The sequence below is a fragment of the Gadus macrocephalus genome, chromosome 20, assembly GCF_031168955.1.
Source record: "Gadus macrocephalus chromosome 20, ASM3116895v1".
NCBI classification, from domain to species: Eukaryota; Metazoa; Chordata; class Actinopteri; order Gadiformes; family Gadidae; genus Gadus; species Gadus macrocephalus.
This window is the reverse complement of record NC_082401.1, coordinates 12,958,804-12,974,522: the sequence shown is the minus strand read 5'-3', so window position 1 is coordinate 12,974,522 and position 15,719 is coordinate 12,958,804. Positions and strand designations below refer to the sequence as shown.

General features: G+C 52.8%; 1 protein-coding gene across 1 annotated transcript in view; it reads left to right on the top strand.

Moving 5' to 3' along the window:
- LOC132448930 (FERM, ARHGEF and pleckstrin domain-containing protein 1-like) overlaps positions 1-15,719 on the top strand; it is a 57,124-nt gene that overhangs the window by 32,180 nt on the left and 9,225 nt on the right. Inside the window, exons 3-15 of the mRNA XM_060040485.1 lie at positions 691-795; positions 1,170-1,212; positions 1,488-1,566; positions 2,623-2,720; positions 5,362-5,476; positions 7,107-7,254; positions 7,564-7,659; positions 7,773-7,936; positions 8,300-8,368; positions 9,133-9,208; positions 10,026-10,263; positions 14,298-14,500; positions 15,362-15,652. Of these exons, the coding sequence (XP_059896468.1) occupies positions 691-795; positions 1,170-1,212; positions 1,488-1,566; positions 2,623-2,720; positions 5,362-5,476; positions 7,107-7,254; positions 7,564-7,659; positions 7,773-7,936; positions 8,300-8,368; positions 9,133-9,208; positions 10,026-10,263; positions 14,298-14,500; positions 15,362-15,652 (1,725 nt within the window). The remainder of the gene's footprint in view (positions 1-690; positions 796-1,169; positions 1,213-1,487; positions 1,567-2,622; positions 2,721-5,361; positions 5,477-7,106; positions 7,255-7,563; positions 7,660-7,772; positions 7,937-8,299; positions 8,369-9,132; positions 9,209-10,025; positions 10,264-14,297; positions 14,501-15,361; positions 15,653-15,719) is intronic.

Genomic DNA, 15,719 nt, shown 5'->3' with positions numbered 1-15,719 from the left:
GACACTAAGCTCAGCCCTACAGACACTAAGCTCAGCCCTACAGACACTAAGCTCAGCCCTACTGAGTCCAACGTGTGCATTGTGATGGAACTTGATCTAAAATTTAAGGGAAAAACAATATTGGACTAAAAACTGTGTAAACTGTTTACGTACATTTCATTAAGGATGTGTAGGGAAGAGTGAAATATTAAACTGCATCTGCGTGGCAATGAAAACCACGTCTTCAACTGGATTGCTTCTTGATTTCATTTTCTGAAGATCTCTTCTCTCACAGCGCTGTGTAAATCCCTCTAACGGTTGTGTATCCCCTCACTGCGTGTCTAAGATAAGATACGATACACTTTATTATCCTTGGAGGGAAATTTGTCTTGGACTCCAATGCTGTCACATATAGCTGCTTTGCATAAAATAAATGCAGACAATGCATACATATAGGAAACAGGCCACATATATCGTACAACAAACAAGAAACAATTCAGACACACACACACGCACACGCACACACACACACACACTGTATTTCACCATCGGTCATGATCAGTAGTACTATTGCACGATTTGTTTGGCCCTGTGTGACCGTTCTTCTCCTTCTTCTTCTTCTTCCTCTCACAGCCCCATGTCAATCGCTCATCGATTGTTGTGTATCCCCTCTCTGCGGGTGTGTGACCGTTCTTCTCCTCTTTCTTCCAGCTAAGAGCGCCGGGCAAGGTGCTGTTCGACCTGGTGTGCACCCACATGAACCTGATCGAGGGGGACTACTTCGGCCTGGAGTTCCAGGACCACCACAAGATGACGGTGAGTGGGGAGGTCGAGGGCGTCGGGGGGCCGAGTGCGTCGGGAGGCCGAGTGCGTCGGGGGGCCGAGTGCGTTGGGAGGCCGAGGGCGTCGGGGGGCCGAGGGCGTCGGGGGGCCGAGGGCGTCGGGAGGCCGAGTGCGTTGGGAGGCCGAGGGCGTCGGGGGGCCGAGGGCGTCGGGGGGCCGAGGGCGTCGGGGGGCCGAGGGCGTCGGGAGGCCGAGTGCGTTGGGAGGCCGAGGGCGTCGGGGGGCCGAGGGCGTCGGGGGGCCGAGGGCGTCGGGGGGCCGAGGGCGTCGGGAGTCGCTCCGTGGCGATGCGCTGCTGCTGTTGTTCCTGCGGTTCTGAGCTGCCCTTCTGTTCCTCTGCTCCTCAGGTGTGGCTGGATCTCATCAAGCCTCTCATGAAGCAGCTCCGACGTAAGTTCACTCTGTCACGAGCCGTACATGAGAGATGGAGTGGCCGACTCAACACTGAACACTACAGACACTTTATGAAGAGTATTTTTATCTCTATGAATAATTGTGTTTGCCAGTTTTTTTTTGGTGTACAATGGAACATGTCCCTCTAAGTAAACCAATGTTTGATGGAAGGCACTGCTGAAGAAGTGTGGTGAATTGAACCTGTGTTGCGTACTTTAGCATCGTTCTTTGTAACGTCGTTCCTAATGTGTTCTTATCATGGGCCCGGTCAGGACCCAAACACACGGTGCTGCGCTTCGTGGTCAAGTTCTACCCCCCGGACCCCGCCCAGCTACTGGAGGAACTGACCCGGTGAGACAGAACGGGCCTGGGTGTGCTCGCTCTCTCTCACACACTCTCACTCAATCACACTCCCTCTCTCACTCTCTCTCTGTGTGTGTGTGTGTGTGTGTGTGTGTGTGTGTGTGTGTGTGTGTGTGTGTGTGTGTGTGTGTGTGTGTGTGTGTGTGTGTGTGTGTGTGATGCGTTCAGTCAATACGTGTATGGACATCACCAGCAGTATTGTAGAGGTTTATGTCAGTTGCCTCTGCCAGGGGACATGGAGGTGAGGCGGCTGAACGCTGACGTCAATAACGCAGATGTAAAATGTGCAAACAGAATTACTTTCGAACAATGTCTTTATTGCTCCCAAGGTGTTTACTTTCCCCAATAATAACCATGTCAACGTTTCAAACCCATTTTGAACACGTTTCGCCAGACTCAGTCTCGACTCTAAGAGGTTTTTTACGGCACCTGCAAAGAGATTAGATGTTCATATAAAACTCCTTCAGCAAAATGACTTTTGACACTTTATGATATGAGGAGTCACACAGCCTTCTCCTTGTCACCGAGTCCCCTCACTTCTCCCCTTGCAGAGCGCATCTCTTTCAGTCATTGCTTTGTTTAAAACCTTTTCCCTGTCTCCTTTGATTGATTCCTTGTGTTTTAAACGTGTTTCCTGTGTCCTTCAGTTGATTCCTTGTGTTTTAACGTGTTCCCTGTCTCCTTCAGTTGACTCCTTGTGTTATAAACGTGTTCCCTGTCGCCTTCAGTGTATTCCTTGTGTTTTAAACGTGTTCCCTGTCTCCTTCGGTTGATGTGTTATAAACGTGTTCCCTGTCTCCTCCAGTTGATTCCTTGTGTTTTAACGTGTTCCCTGTCTCCTTCAGTTGATACCTATTTATAAACCTGTTCCCTGTCTCCTCTAGTTGATTCCTTGTGTTTTTTAACGTGTTCCCTGTCTCCTCCAGTTGATTCCTTGTGTTTTAACGTGTTCCCTGTCTCCTTCAGTTGATTCCTATTTATAAACGTGTTCCCTGTCTCCTCCAGTTGATTCCTTGTGTTTTAACGTGTCCCCGTCTTCTCCAGGTACCTCTTCGCCCTCCAGCTGAAGCAGGACCTCTCCGCTGGACGCCTGACCTGCAACGATAGTAGCTCCGCCCTCATGGTCTCCCACGTTATCCAATGTGAGTGCAGCAAACCTGTCGTATATAATATCCTCATCCTTCCTCCTGAATCTTGCTTGTTTATTAAGAGTCGTGGTTGTGAATCTGGCGGCAGCCATGACCTGGTGTTTGTGAGGCCCAGCCGGAAGGAACTAGCATGTAGTTCCTCTAACAGCCTATAGGTGGTTCCCTAGAGACTAGCATGTAGTTCCTCTAACAGCCTGTAGGTGGTTCCCTAGAGACTAGCATGCAGTTCCTCTAACAGCCTGTAGGTGGTTCCCTAGAGACTAGCATGTAGTTCCTCTAACAGCCTGTAGGTGGTTCCCTAGAGACTAGCATGTAGTTCCTCTAACAGCCTGTAGGTGGTTCCCTAGAGACTAGCATGTAGTTCCTCTAACAGCCTGTAGATGGTTCACGGAAGAGGCTAGAATGTAGTTATTTGACAGACCTGTAGTTGGATCAATGTAGAGAGTTGCATCGGTATAGTATGGAAATCATCTCCATACTATGTATTCGAGAGGTCCTGTTGGACAGTTTATGTCATTACAAAGTAATTAAGTATTGACTATGAATTAGTCTTAGCCATGCGAGGCGGCAATTCATTTCCCGCCCTCAACGTGCCAAATATTGATCGTTGCTGCTGGTTGCAAAAAAGGTTCCAAAACAAAAGCATCCTCCTCAGGAGGCAAATCTACACCCTCAGAAGGGTGGTGTGTAAACCAATAGGTGAAGTCACCATGCTACGTCGATGATTTGTACCGTCGATGTTGTAAATACAATCTGTGCATCTTCTAAAGTGATGTTATGTCAGATGCTGTAGTGTAGATAAACCCATCACCTCAACGGTAAAAGCCACTAACAGTCATTTGTGGTTTGTGTCCACTTTTCAAATGATATTATTATAGTAACAGCCCAAACAATTAGCTCATCTAATTATAGTTCTCCGTTACATTAGCGGCCCCCTATAACACACAACCCTAAACACAGAGGGGGAAGATACTCAACAGGCAACACAAAACTGTCATGTTTATCATGCCGAGCATGTCCTCAAACCAGGACCCAAACACAGGAAACCACACGGATCCCTGTGTTGCTATGGATACCGTTCAGGTAGATTCCGTACTCTGAGCGTCTCCCCGGACAAGGCACGGCGACCCTCCAGGAAACAGACGCAGCCTCTCCTCAGCTTACGCTCATCAGCACTTTATCTGATGGCAAAGACGGCGTTCAAACCCGCTGATTAAAGACAGTGCCTTGCTCATGGGAATACCGGAGAGCTTTTATTAATGTTCTATATTTCTAAAAGCCATGAATATGCAACAACTCACCCGCTGGTGGTATTTCATCTTAAATTAATTGTTTGTTTTAACGGTTTTTCCAGCATTTACCCAGCGTACATAATTCAGGATATTCCCTAAAGGGGGGCGGGACGTGGCTGGGGGTGTCTCCCGGAGCGTGTAGACGTAGCGCTCTCTGTTTAAGGCGGCGTTTAGGGAACGCTGCAGCAGGCGTTGTCCCGCGGGTCTCCAGCTGCTCTGAGCTCACGGGCCGCCTGCCATCCATCATGGCCGCTCCGATCCCATGGTATTGATTACTGGTTAGTTATGGTCTTGTTAACGTGTCGTACAGGTTACTTAGTGTGGACTGGTGAGTAATCAGCTATAAGGCATCCACAGTATACATATAGCTGTATACTGCTAAGGTCAGGCTAAATCTGTACATAGTAAATGGACTGCATTTATATTTAGTCCTTTCTAACCAGTGGCCACTCATAGCTCTTTACAATATTTCCTCACATTCACCCGTTCATGCGCACATTCACACACCGACGGCGATGTCCACGCAGGGCGACAGCCATTATCGGGAGCAGTGAGGGAGAGGCGTCTCGCTCAGGGTCACCTCGACACTCAGATAGGGGATCGAACTAGCAACCTTCCGGTTACCAGCCAGCCCGCTCTACTTCCTGAGCCACATGCCGCCCCACAGTCTACTATGTCCGGTGTTCCTTTGCAACCAGCAGGGTTTAAACCCGGGCCCGGGCGAGGAATAACTGAGGAACAATCCTCTAGCATCGAGCTAACATGGAACCTCCTGGCTAGGGTTCAAGGGAGTCAGTAGAGGAGGTCGATGTGTCGACCTCACTGCCACACTTGCTCCTCCCCAGGGGGTCTGGGGAGCATAAAACTGCTGCTGCAAGGAACGGCAGCGCCAACGTTTCTTATTACTGCCTTATTATTCTGAGGCCAGAGTGGCCCGTTCTCCGACGCAGCTTTAGCCGACAACGGCCATTAATCGTTGTTTAACATGGAACGTTTTTAACTTCTTCTTCTTCTTCTTCTTCTTCTTCTTCTTCTTCTTCTTCTTCTTCTTCTTCTTCTTCTTCTTCTTCTTCTTCTTCTTCTCCTCCTCCTCCTCCTCCTCCTCCTCCTCCTCCTCCTCCTTCTTCTCCCGCTCCTCCCTCTTCTACTCCTTCTTCTCCTTTTTCTACTTCTACTCCATCTTCTTCTCCTCCTCCTCCTCCTCCTCCTCCTTTTTCTCCTTCTTCTTCTCCTCCCTCTTCTTCTTCTTCTTCTTCTCCTCTTCTACTCCTTCTTCTTCTCCTTTTTCTACTTCTACTCCATCTTCTCCTCCTCCTCCTCCTCCTCCTCCTCCACGGCTCCAGCGGAGATCGGGGACTTCGAGGGCAGCCAGAGCCGGTCCCACCTCCTCAACAACAACTACATTCCAGACCAGATGGCCCTGATGGACCGCATCATGGAGTTCCACTCCAAGAACACGTGGGTTCCTCATCTCCCAGAACGTAACGGATCTCCTGCTCGTTCCTGGCAGCAGACCCAGGAGCTCCCATCAGTCTAGGATTCATGAATGTATTCCTGTTATTCCAGAGCTCCGTGCCCGGAATACGCCGGCCTAGATCTCATCGCTGTGTCCTGGAATGAAACACTCCGGCGGTTTACTGGAGATTGACCTGCCCATTACCGTTTTATTTATACTTTACTTTTTCACAGAGTGATTCAAAGCATTGTTAATCACGCTCAGAAAGGCCAAGTTATTATATTTTCGTCGGTCCGCTGTTTGACCTATTAACCAAAGTTTTATTCATGGTGTCATTTCACCATAAAGTTGCTAAGTGCCTCTCAACGCTTTAATCCAAAGCGAGCGGCAGTGGGTTCAGACCGGACCCCCGAGGCAGCAGCAGCCAGGCTTCAGTACTCGGCGCCCGCCGCCCTTCAGCGCAGCCTGGGCCCGGTCACCGGCCCTTTGTGGGAGAACCGGTTTGTCCGTCCCCGGGACGCTCCCCTGGAGAGAGAGAGAGGGGCGGGGCGGCCGCTGGAGGTTATTGGAGAGCTGCGGGTCTCCTTCACTCTCCTCTAGCGATGCAGCATGACGCTGAGCGTTCGCCAGAACACGGCCCCCCTTCCCTCCCTAAGCTCCCCCCCCCCTGCGGCGCCGTGCGACCGCCTGCCCAACCCAGTCAGCTGACACGCACAAGCACGCCTCCATTAGGTCTAAGTGCCCTCTTTCGCTTGTCTTTTTTTGTGTTGCTTTCAGTTACTGCAAATAAGATAAGGGCTTGCGTGGTTCTGGTGGCGCGCTGCCACGCGGAGAGTCAAAGCTCTGATTAAGTACCCGACGCTCGGGAAACACTGAGGCCTCGGCTCTGATTAGAAGTAGGATGTCTGTTAGCGTTCTGTCTTGGTCCCCTCCTCCTCCTCTCCGACTGTCTCTCTGTCTCCGTCTGTGTCGCTGTCTGTCTGTCTCTCTCTCTTTCTGTCTTCCATCTGTCGCTCTCTGTCTCTCTCTTGCACTCTTTCAGATGAGCACAGGACCCCCCCCCCCCCCACACCTCAATTAGTGAAACTCTGTTGGGTGATTTTGTGGGATTTAAGACATTTGGACGAATTACCGAAAGCGTAATCCGTGCTCCCGGTTTTCATTTGGTGTGTCTGAACGAGCATAAACCCCGGTCGGATTCCATATTTAAATTCTGTTTTGTCAGTCATGTCTTAATCCTCCACTATTGCCTTAATTATTTTAAAAAGAAAAAGGAGGAAACAACGTTCATCTAGTTGTTATCGGTACAGCTGTCATCCCGGTCTGATAGGGCTCCACCGGGCCCACATTTTAAGACCCCCAAAAAGACCCCCCTAAAGACCCCCCTAAAGACCCCCTAAACCTGGGCCGTCTAAAGGCGCAGGGAAAGGTCCCTCCTTTGGGATCCCTCTCCCAGTAGGCTGTGGGATCCCTCTCCCAGTAGGCAGTGGGATCCCTCTCCCAGTAGGCTCGGACTACACTAGGTGCCGACTGGGTCTATGACGGCGGCAAAGAGAACCAGGCAGAAACGTCGGGTCGGAGTTATTAGAAAGCAGCAGATGAGTAACGGGTGCGACGCATGTGCCTTGCTAGTGGGCAGACGCCGGCGGAGTCGGACTACCAGCTGCTGGAGGTGGCGCGCCGGCTGGAGATGTACGGCGTCCGACAGCACCCTGCCAAGGACCGGGAGGGCACCCAGCTGAGCCTGGCCGCGTCCCACACGGGGGTGTTGGTCTTTCAGGTGAGCTCCGGCCTGAGGGGGCGGGACTAAGGCCTGTCACTCAGACATCACCTGTGGTCTACATGTGTTAGGGCTCACAGTGGTGCCCTCTGTTTATTCATTCAGCACTAAAACACTATTACCCAGCATGCCTTGGGGTAGATACTGGGATTCAAACCCTGAGCCTTGGGGTAGTGAGCCAAACACAAGGCCAACTGGCTCCCCCGTATGGCTAAATTGCAAAAGTGTTTTACTATGAAATGTGCAGCATAACCTCGTCCGTCTGTTTATTTAGTAATTCATTCTGACTGCCTCTTCGGTGTCGTACAGGGACACACGCGGATCAACGCCTTCAACTGGTCCAAAGTACGCAAGCTGAGCTTCAAGAGGAAACGCTTCCTCATCAAGCTGAGAGCCGACCTGAACGTAAGTCTTCCCTCACATTCCGTCGAAGGACTCAGCGTCTGAACGCAGACTCCAGCGGGGTCGGCGCTGTTGTCACGTCTACTAACCGTGCCGTCCTGCTCGTCCCGCCCCAGAGTTCGTACCAGGACACCCTGGAGTTCCTCATGGGAAGCCGGGACTGCTGCAAGGTGTTCTGGAAGATCTGCGTGGAGCACCACGCCTTCTTCCGTCTCTTCGAGGAGCCCAAGCCCAAACCCAAGCCCGTCCTCTTCACTCGCGGCTCCTCCTTCAGATTCAGGTACCAGGGGGCGGCATGGGGCTCAGGAGCTCAAGGTTGCTCGTTCGATCTCCTCCTCCTCCTGCTGAGTGACGAGGTGCGAGATGCCTCACCCTGACTGCTGCTGACGAGCTGGCTGTCGCCCTGCGTGGCTGACACCGCCGTGTGTGAATGTGGGCATGAATGGGTGAATGTTCGGCAGTATTGTAAAGCGCTTTGTGTGGCCACTGGTGAGAAAAGCGCTGTCTAAATGCCGTCATTTTACCATTCACCGCCCACTCTCTGCTCCGCCTTCTCCTGTGCAGCGCGTGACGTAGCACCGTGGTATTTCCCTCTAACTCTCCGTCCGTGACACCGTGTGTCGTGTGTGTGTTCTCTCCGCAGCGGGCGCACGCAGAAGCAGGTCATCGACTACGTGAAGGAGTCGGAGTTTAAGAAGATCCCGTTTGAAAGGTGAAAGCTCGTCGCCGTGGAGTCGTTCTTAGTGGCTGTTCAGCCGTCTGTCTGAACAGCCACTAAGAACGACTCTGTGAGTGACAAGATGATGATGATGGGAGTTGTTGCGAGATAATCCCTTGTTCCTACACACTTCTTGACAGCAAAGTATCAGATGTAATGGAGCATGATCGTGGGGGACTCACAGACAGCGTTTACCAAGACTCTCAGACGGGCCCATACACGTTAAGGACCTTTATAGTCCCGACGTAGACGCAAACATCTCAGGATACACAGAAACCCAAACCGAAGAGGGGTTCTCACCGTATCAATTGTTTAGGTGTGGATAGTGATAAGGGAACGAAGGGGGAGCCATAAAGGAGGTTCTCACTGTCTAAACTGGGGGCCTCAGTAATGGACAAAACGCATCTCATTTACATTTCGGGCATTTAGCAGATATTCTTATACAAAGCGACTTACACTAAGAACATTTGTCAGAAGAAATAGAAGCAACAATATATCTCTGTCGGTACAGTTTGAATGTTCATAGAACCAAGGGCCAAGCACTAACAATCACTAGGTTAACCCATTCCCCGTATACAACAAATATAGCTAGCATAAGACGCTACACAATACTACAAAGTACTGTTTTTAAGTGCAAGGACATACAAGCATATTGAATGAACTATATATCGAAAAGAAGGTTGTATTGTTGGTGACAGAACTGTTAGCCTAGCAGGAGTGTAGCGCTCTCTGACCGCCCTGTCGTCTCCCCCCTCCAGGAAACACAGCCGGGTCCAACATGTCTGCCGGCTGTCCCCCGTGCCTTCGCCGCGGAGGCAGGAGGTGCCCTCAGAGGTCCGTCCTGTTGTTGTTTTAACCTCCTGGCTCAGGCTAGCTGTCGTAGCTCAGGCTAGCCGTGCTGTCTCGGGCTAGCTGTGCTGGCTCAGGCTAGCTGTGCTAGCCCAGGCTAGCCATGGCAGCTCGCTCTAGCCATGCCGTTTCAGGCTACCCGTGCTGGCTCGCGCTAGCCGCGCTGGCTCGCTATCTTAGGCTAGCTGTGCAGGCTCAGGCTAGCTGTGCTATCGTAGGCTAGCCATGCTAGCTCAGGTTAGCAGTTCATCACCTCACTTCACTGTCTCATCCTGACGGGTCAAAGTCGTAGCATTGCTAGGCAATTTCCAATCGACACTTCAACGATTAGTTTAGTAATTAGTAATTAGGAGAACAAGTTATGCGTAGGTCATTGAAGTGTTGTGTCTTGTATCTGTTCTCTACTCTCTTGGTTCTCCTGCTTCGCTCACCAGTGTAATGCAGATTATTGTTCATACTGAGAGAGAGGTCTTGGCTGTCTTTATTATTTATTAGATCTATCAGTCTTTCTATGCACTGTTCAGGCCACTTTGGCGGCTGTAACATGAATGTCCCTTCAGGGATTAATAAGAGTTATATATCTCTGTCACTCTGCCTCTCCCTATGTCTCTCTCTCGTCTCTCTGTCTCTATCTCTGTCACTCTGTTATCTCGCTCTCTCTCTCGCTCTGTGTTCTTCTTCTCCTTCTCCTTCTCCTTCTCCTTCTCCTTCTCCTTCTCCTTTTCCTTTTCCTTTTCCTTCTCCTCCTCCTCCTCCTCCTCCTCCTCCTCCTCCTCCTCCTCCTCCTCCTCCCTCTCCGTAGCAGAGGGGCGCCCCCTGTGGCAGAGTGGACTCCCCGCCCCAGCGCCACTGGAAGGAATCAGCGCTGGTGACCGCAGAAGACCCCGCCCCCTCCTCCCCCCGGACGCGGGCCAGCCCCACGGTGAGCCTGAGGAACGGCCGCGAGGACCCCCGGACCACGCCCCCCCCAGGAGGGGCCCGCCCCCAGCCGGAGGAGCCCAGCAGGCCCCACCCCCACCACCCGGATCCTCTGAACACAGGTCCGGCCTCTCGCTCTCCCCCGGCTAGCCGCTTCTCTTCCCACGCGTACGTCAGCTGTAGCGACCTCGAGGGCGAGTACGTCTCTGTGGGCGTGGGGCGGGGGGCCGGGGGGGGCGTGGCCCAGGCCCGGGGAGGGGTGGGGGGCGGGAGTGAGTCCTACCCCCCTCTGCAGGAGGACGTCCTGGGTCGGAGGAGACACAGGGAGGCCCCCGCGCCGGCTCCGGCCCTGCCCCTTCCGGCCGGCGGGGAAATGAGCGAGGCGGCCCGGCTGCTGTACCAGAGGGGGGGCCAGCAGGGGGCGCTCTACCCCCCCGCCGTGGGGGACGGGACGGTGGGCCCCCGACGTCCGTGGAGCCCCTTGGTCGCCCAGCAGATCAGGGGCTCCGCCCACGCCGCCGTTGGCCCCGCCCATCAAACCGGCGCCGAGCACAACGGCTACGGCGAGGACGGGCGCCACATCGTCGACGACCACCTTAGTTACGACCCCCCGTCTCTCGGAGGGCTCCTCCCCCCCGGGCGCATCCCCTACCCGCAGTCGCCGCGGCGACGGCCCCACCACTCCCCCGCGGACCCCTCGCCCGTCTCGGCCCCGCCCCCCTCGCCGGCGCCCGCCCTGTCCCGCATGGCCGCCCTGGAGCGACGCATGCTGTCGGACGGCGAGGTGGCGGGGCCTGGTGTGGGCCATGCCCCCGGCGCCACGCGGAGCCGCGGCGGCCTCGGACCGCCGGCCGCAGGGCGCGTCAACGGCTGCTTCACGCCCAGCGGCTCGGAGTCCAGCGAGGGGGACTCGGACACGGAGGCGGACCCCGCCGCCGCCGCCTCTGTCTCCGGCGGCCGCGGCGGAGGCTACGTGCTAACGGGCGGTAGCGCAGTGGAGGGCGGTGCTAGCGGGCCGCTCCGCTCCCGCCTCCTCCCCAGGACCCCGTACTCTCTGGGCAGCCTTGAGCTGGACGAGGGGGCCGGCGTGGACGAGAGCCACGCCTTCACCGACGAGGACACAGGGCGGGTGTTCAGCTGCTAGGCTAACGGGCTAGCGGCTAACGGGCTAGCGGCTAACGGGCTAGCGGCTAACGGGGTTTAGCGGCTAACGGTTTAGCGGCTAACGATTTAGCGGCTAACGGGTTAGCGGCTAACGGCTCCCAGAGGATTCCGTCGTCCTCAGGCCACACCTGGGCCTGCGGTCTATTTTTAGAGTGGATGGTGATGGCCGATTAGAGTGGAGGGGTTCTCCAGGGTCTGGGGACCTCTGTGGACCTTTTCCAACCATTGTGTTCCGAGGGTTTAGCCACTGGTTGTCATCACGGGGTAATGGAAGCACTGCGTAGCAGACGCACCCCCAGGAGTCTGCCCTCCAAAGCAGCGTTGCCCTTTCTAAATGGCAACACACACACACACACACACACACACACACACACACACACACACACACACTTACACACTTACACACATAAACACACTTAGCTTTTTGCTCATCATTTTTGGTGCCAACAGGTTTTACTGCAGTACATATAAAGATGATGACAATGGTCCCCAACGCTACGATAACCTCATAGTTTAACCTTGGAGAGTGTAGCCGCGGAATATGTCACTGTTATTCTATTAGACTATTCTATGTTTTTTTTTATAATTTGAGCCACTTTAATGATTGGCTGCAGCTGGATGGTTTCAAATGCCTTTCCTCGTGTCTTCTGTCAGGGAACGATGGTTTCTAGCTGTTTACCCTCTGGTGGATGACATTGCAGATTAAGCTTGTCAAAGAGGGGGGAACTATCGTGTAGAGCTAGTGTGTAGAGCTAGCATGTAGAGCTAGCTCAGTCCCTCATTAATGTGATTTGGGCTTCATGTTTATGCCGTGAGGCATCAATGGAGCTGATTACTTTGACTTTGACTTCATGCCGTCTGTCTTGAGTTGATGTGGATTAGATTATCAGTAGCGGTTATGTTTACAGTCAGCTCTGACTAAGACCGACTCGGAAGCGTAATAGGATGAATGAACGCCAACAATGTCCTGGTGGATATGATGCATATAGAGAATGTGGTTTGTTTGCTTTAGCCCGGGACCGGGTGAACTATTCATTTCATCAAAGCCCTGCACTTATTTTCTACCCTGAGTAAATCATTTTCCTCACCCTCTTCTCATTTCTGTTTATCCATTCATCAGCTTAACATACTGCTCTGTTTGCTTATCTCTGTTTCCCTCTGTGTCTCTGTCTCTGTTCCTCTGTTTCTCTTTCTCTCTGTCTCTCTTTCAAGATTCAAAAATCTTTGTGTCTTTATGTTTCTGTGTCTCTCTCATTGTCTAATCCATGTACCATTCTGTCTGCATGTTTCTCCTGTCTGCCGGCTCAGACCTGTGTGTCCACCTGTAGTGGTGCATGATGGTCATTACCTTTCCATACAGTAAACAATGCAACACAACACATACTTGTTGCATGTCTTCTTATTCACTGCAACAAGTCAGCCGACGGTTGTGTTGGGACCCAGACCACATGGATGAGATGAAAATCAAGGGGGGGGGGGGGTGTGTGTGTGTGTGTGTGTGTGTGTGTGTGTGTGTGTGTGTGTGTGTGTGTGTGTGTGTGTGTGTGTGTGTGTGTGTGTGTGTGTGTGTGTGTGTGTGTGTGTGTGTGTGTGTGTGTGTGTGTCAGACATGGTTCAGATCCTGTTCAGTTGTGATGCTGGCTCCATGTTGGGATGAAGATGAGATTCTTAATATAGAAAATAATATGAATCTCTGGTCCCAAATGGAAACACAATTTGTAATGAGGGGATATTATAATCAAGACTGCTTTGTAAACCGGCTCCTTCCATCAACCAATGGGCGACTCAATCGTTTACTATGTGCTCTACCTATTAACCCAGGCGTAGTCCGTAACATAATGACACTAAATAGTTGAGCTTGGTGTTATATTTAGACCTTTTGTTACAAGGCATGCTAATTATTGAGACGTGCAACACTCGTCTTCCGAACTACTCTCTTTAGTCTCTCGCCCGCTCTCTCTCTCTCCGTCTCGCCCGCTCCCTCACCCTCTCTCGCCATACTTATAAACCACTCTATTTAATGGTGCCTTTCATTGATTCCCTCTGAGATTCCCCACTTCCTACTTCCACATTGTGTACGGCTGTATCTGAGAATAAGTTCAGGCTCTTCTTCCCCAAGTACCGCCCCGGTTGATTGTGTAAGGGGGCAACTGCTCTGCTGCGTGTGTTCGACGGGCGGGACGTCTTCCTATCCCCCTCCCCGCCGCGTGGCTCTTGTGTCGGTGGCTCTGCTATAACTTGTGTTTATCCCTTCAGTGTTATCTGTGTTTAGTGTGTGTAGCCTGTGTAGCTCGTAGCTCCGCTCGCTCCCCTCCTCGCGCTGTTGGCGCCCGGCCAGTTCAGCGATGTCGTGACGAGAAAACCCCGCACTCGATTTATCCCCTCTCCGTTGTCCTAGCGTGTGGTGGCCCATTAAATGAGGTCTGTGTGTGTGTGTGTGTGCGTGTGCGTGTGTGTGTGTGTAATCTCTGCTCTGTTTATGCCATTCGTACCCGGGGAAAAACCCAGCAGACTGTGGTGTGTGGCGAGGTGGCTGCAGTGGTAAGGCCTGAGCAGTGTGAGTAAGCCTAGTGGTAGATGGAAGTAGCAGCTGTAGTGGATCGTGTCCAGACGGGAGACCCCTACCCCAACAGACAACCAAGAACGGTCTGAACCCTTTGCAAAAGGATGTGCGGCGATGCTTTGACGCCTACACCCACCACCCCTCAATCCCCTGGCTGGCCCAAGCCTTGACTGTTCCCCCGAGCCACCCAGTGGTCCGAAGACTGTACCGCTTCGTGGGGGACGAACAACCCGAGATCGCGAACACACGGACGGTTCCAAAAACCCAAAGCCGACCTGTCGAATGTTGTCCCTCTCTCTGACACCGTAGCTCTTTGTCCGCTGTAGAGTTCTGCTGGGGGGCCGCATTGCTCCTTCTGTCTTATTTTGAGAGCTGTCGACCTTTGCTTCGGTCTCACTGCGCCCCTCCGTGTTCTCTCTCTCTCCTCAGGTGGGGGGGTCGTGTCCGGCGGCCCCCACCCGGCGGCGTCCCCGGGCGCCCCCCGCCCCCACGCGCTCCTCAACGGCCAGAAGCAGTCCCTGGACCTCTGCGGCCTCAGCCCCGACGGGCGCCAGCCCTCGCCCCTCACCAGCCCGCTGCTCTACGACGCCGGCTGCGTGCGCACGGACGACGAAGACGAGGTCCGCAGGAAGGTGGGTGGGGGGGGTCCCTCAGATCAGACTGCAGGCTCAGCAGCTAAAGTCTGATTCATTATCTCAAGGCTGATTCGTTATCTAAAGTAATATATAAAGTCGGATTCATAATCCAAAGTCTGATTCATAATCTATGTATGACTTAGTATCTAAAGTCTGATTCTTATCTAAAGTATGATTTATAAAGTTGGATTCATAATCCCAAATCTGATTCATGATCTCAAATCTGATTCGTTACGTCAAGTCTGATTTGTTATCTCAAGTCTGATTCGTTATCTTCAGGCTGATTCAGTATCTAAGGTCTGCTAGCAGGCTAGCTGAAATCACGGAGCTTTTCACTTACCTCGCTTCGTCTTAGTTTTGTCCAATCATGTTGCTTGAGGCGGGATCTGTAAGCGGGTGATTTGCTAACTGCAAACACGGAACAACCTTGGTACACCTTTCCCGGTGGAAGGACAAGTTATAGCGCTGGCTGTCAGGACACCACTGTCCTTAGAAGTGTAACAACTCGGCAGCTGTAGGAACGCGCGTATTAAAACCTCTTCTGAAGGTTTCATCCACAAACAGTGAATAACGTAGATCATTCTTCTAATCCCTGCTGCCCGGGACGCTGTGTTCCAGCGGTTATGGGGATTTGTTTCCTCCTTTTGTCTTCTGCTCGTTCTTCAGCGCTAGACCTTTTTAAAAAATAGCCCAGGACTTACCTCAGAATACCTGCCCTACATAGCGGCCCCATGGGGCCCGGGGCCCCAGTACTGTCTCCTAAACCCCCCCAGAAGAGGGATGGGCGGGGGGGCCGGCGGGTAGGACGTCCAGGAGGGTCCCGGCTCAGCCTCTCCTCTCCTCTCTCCCGCCATGCAGAGGTTCCCCAACGACCGCGCCTACTTCATCGCCAAGGAGCTGCTGACCACAGAGAGAACCTACCTGAAGGACCTGGAGGTGGTGAGCGTGGTGAGAGACACACACAGACACACAACGCACCACAACAACACAACAACACAACACACCACAACACAACACACATCAACACAACACACAGAGAGGACCTACCTCAAGGACCTGGAGGTGGTGAGCTTGGGGAGAGACGCACACACACAAGCACACACACACACATGCACACACAGACAGTCACACAAACCAGCACAGACAGACAGACAGACAGACTGACTGACACTGACACACACACACACACAGAGACACATACACACACACACGCGCA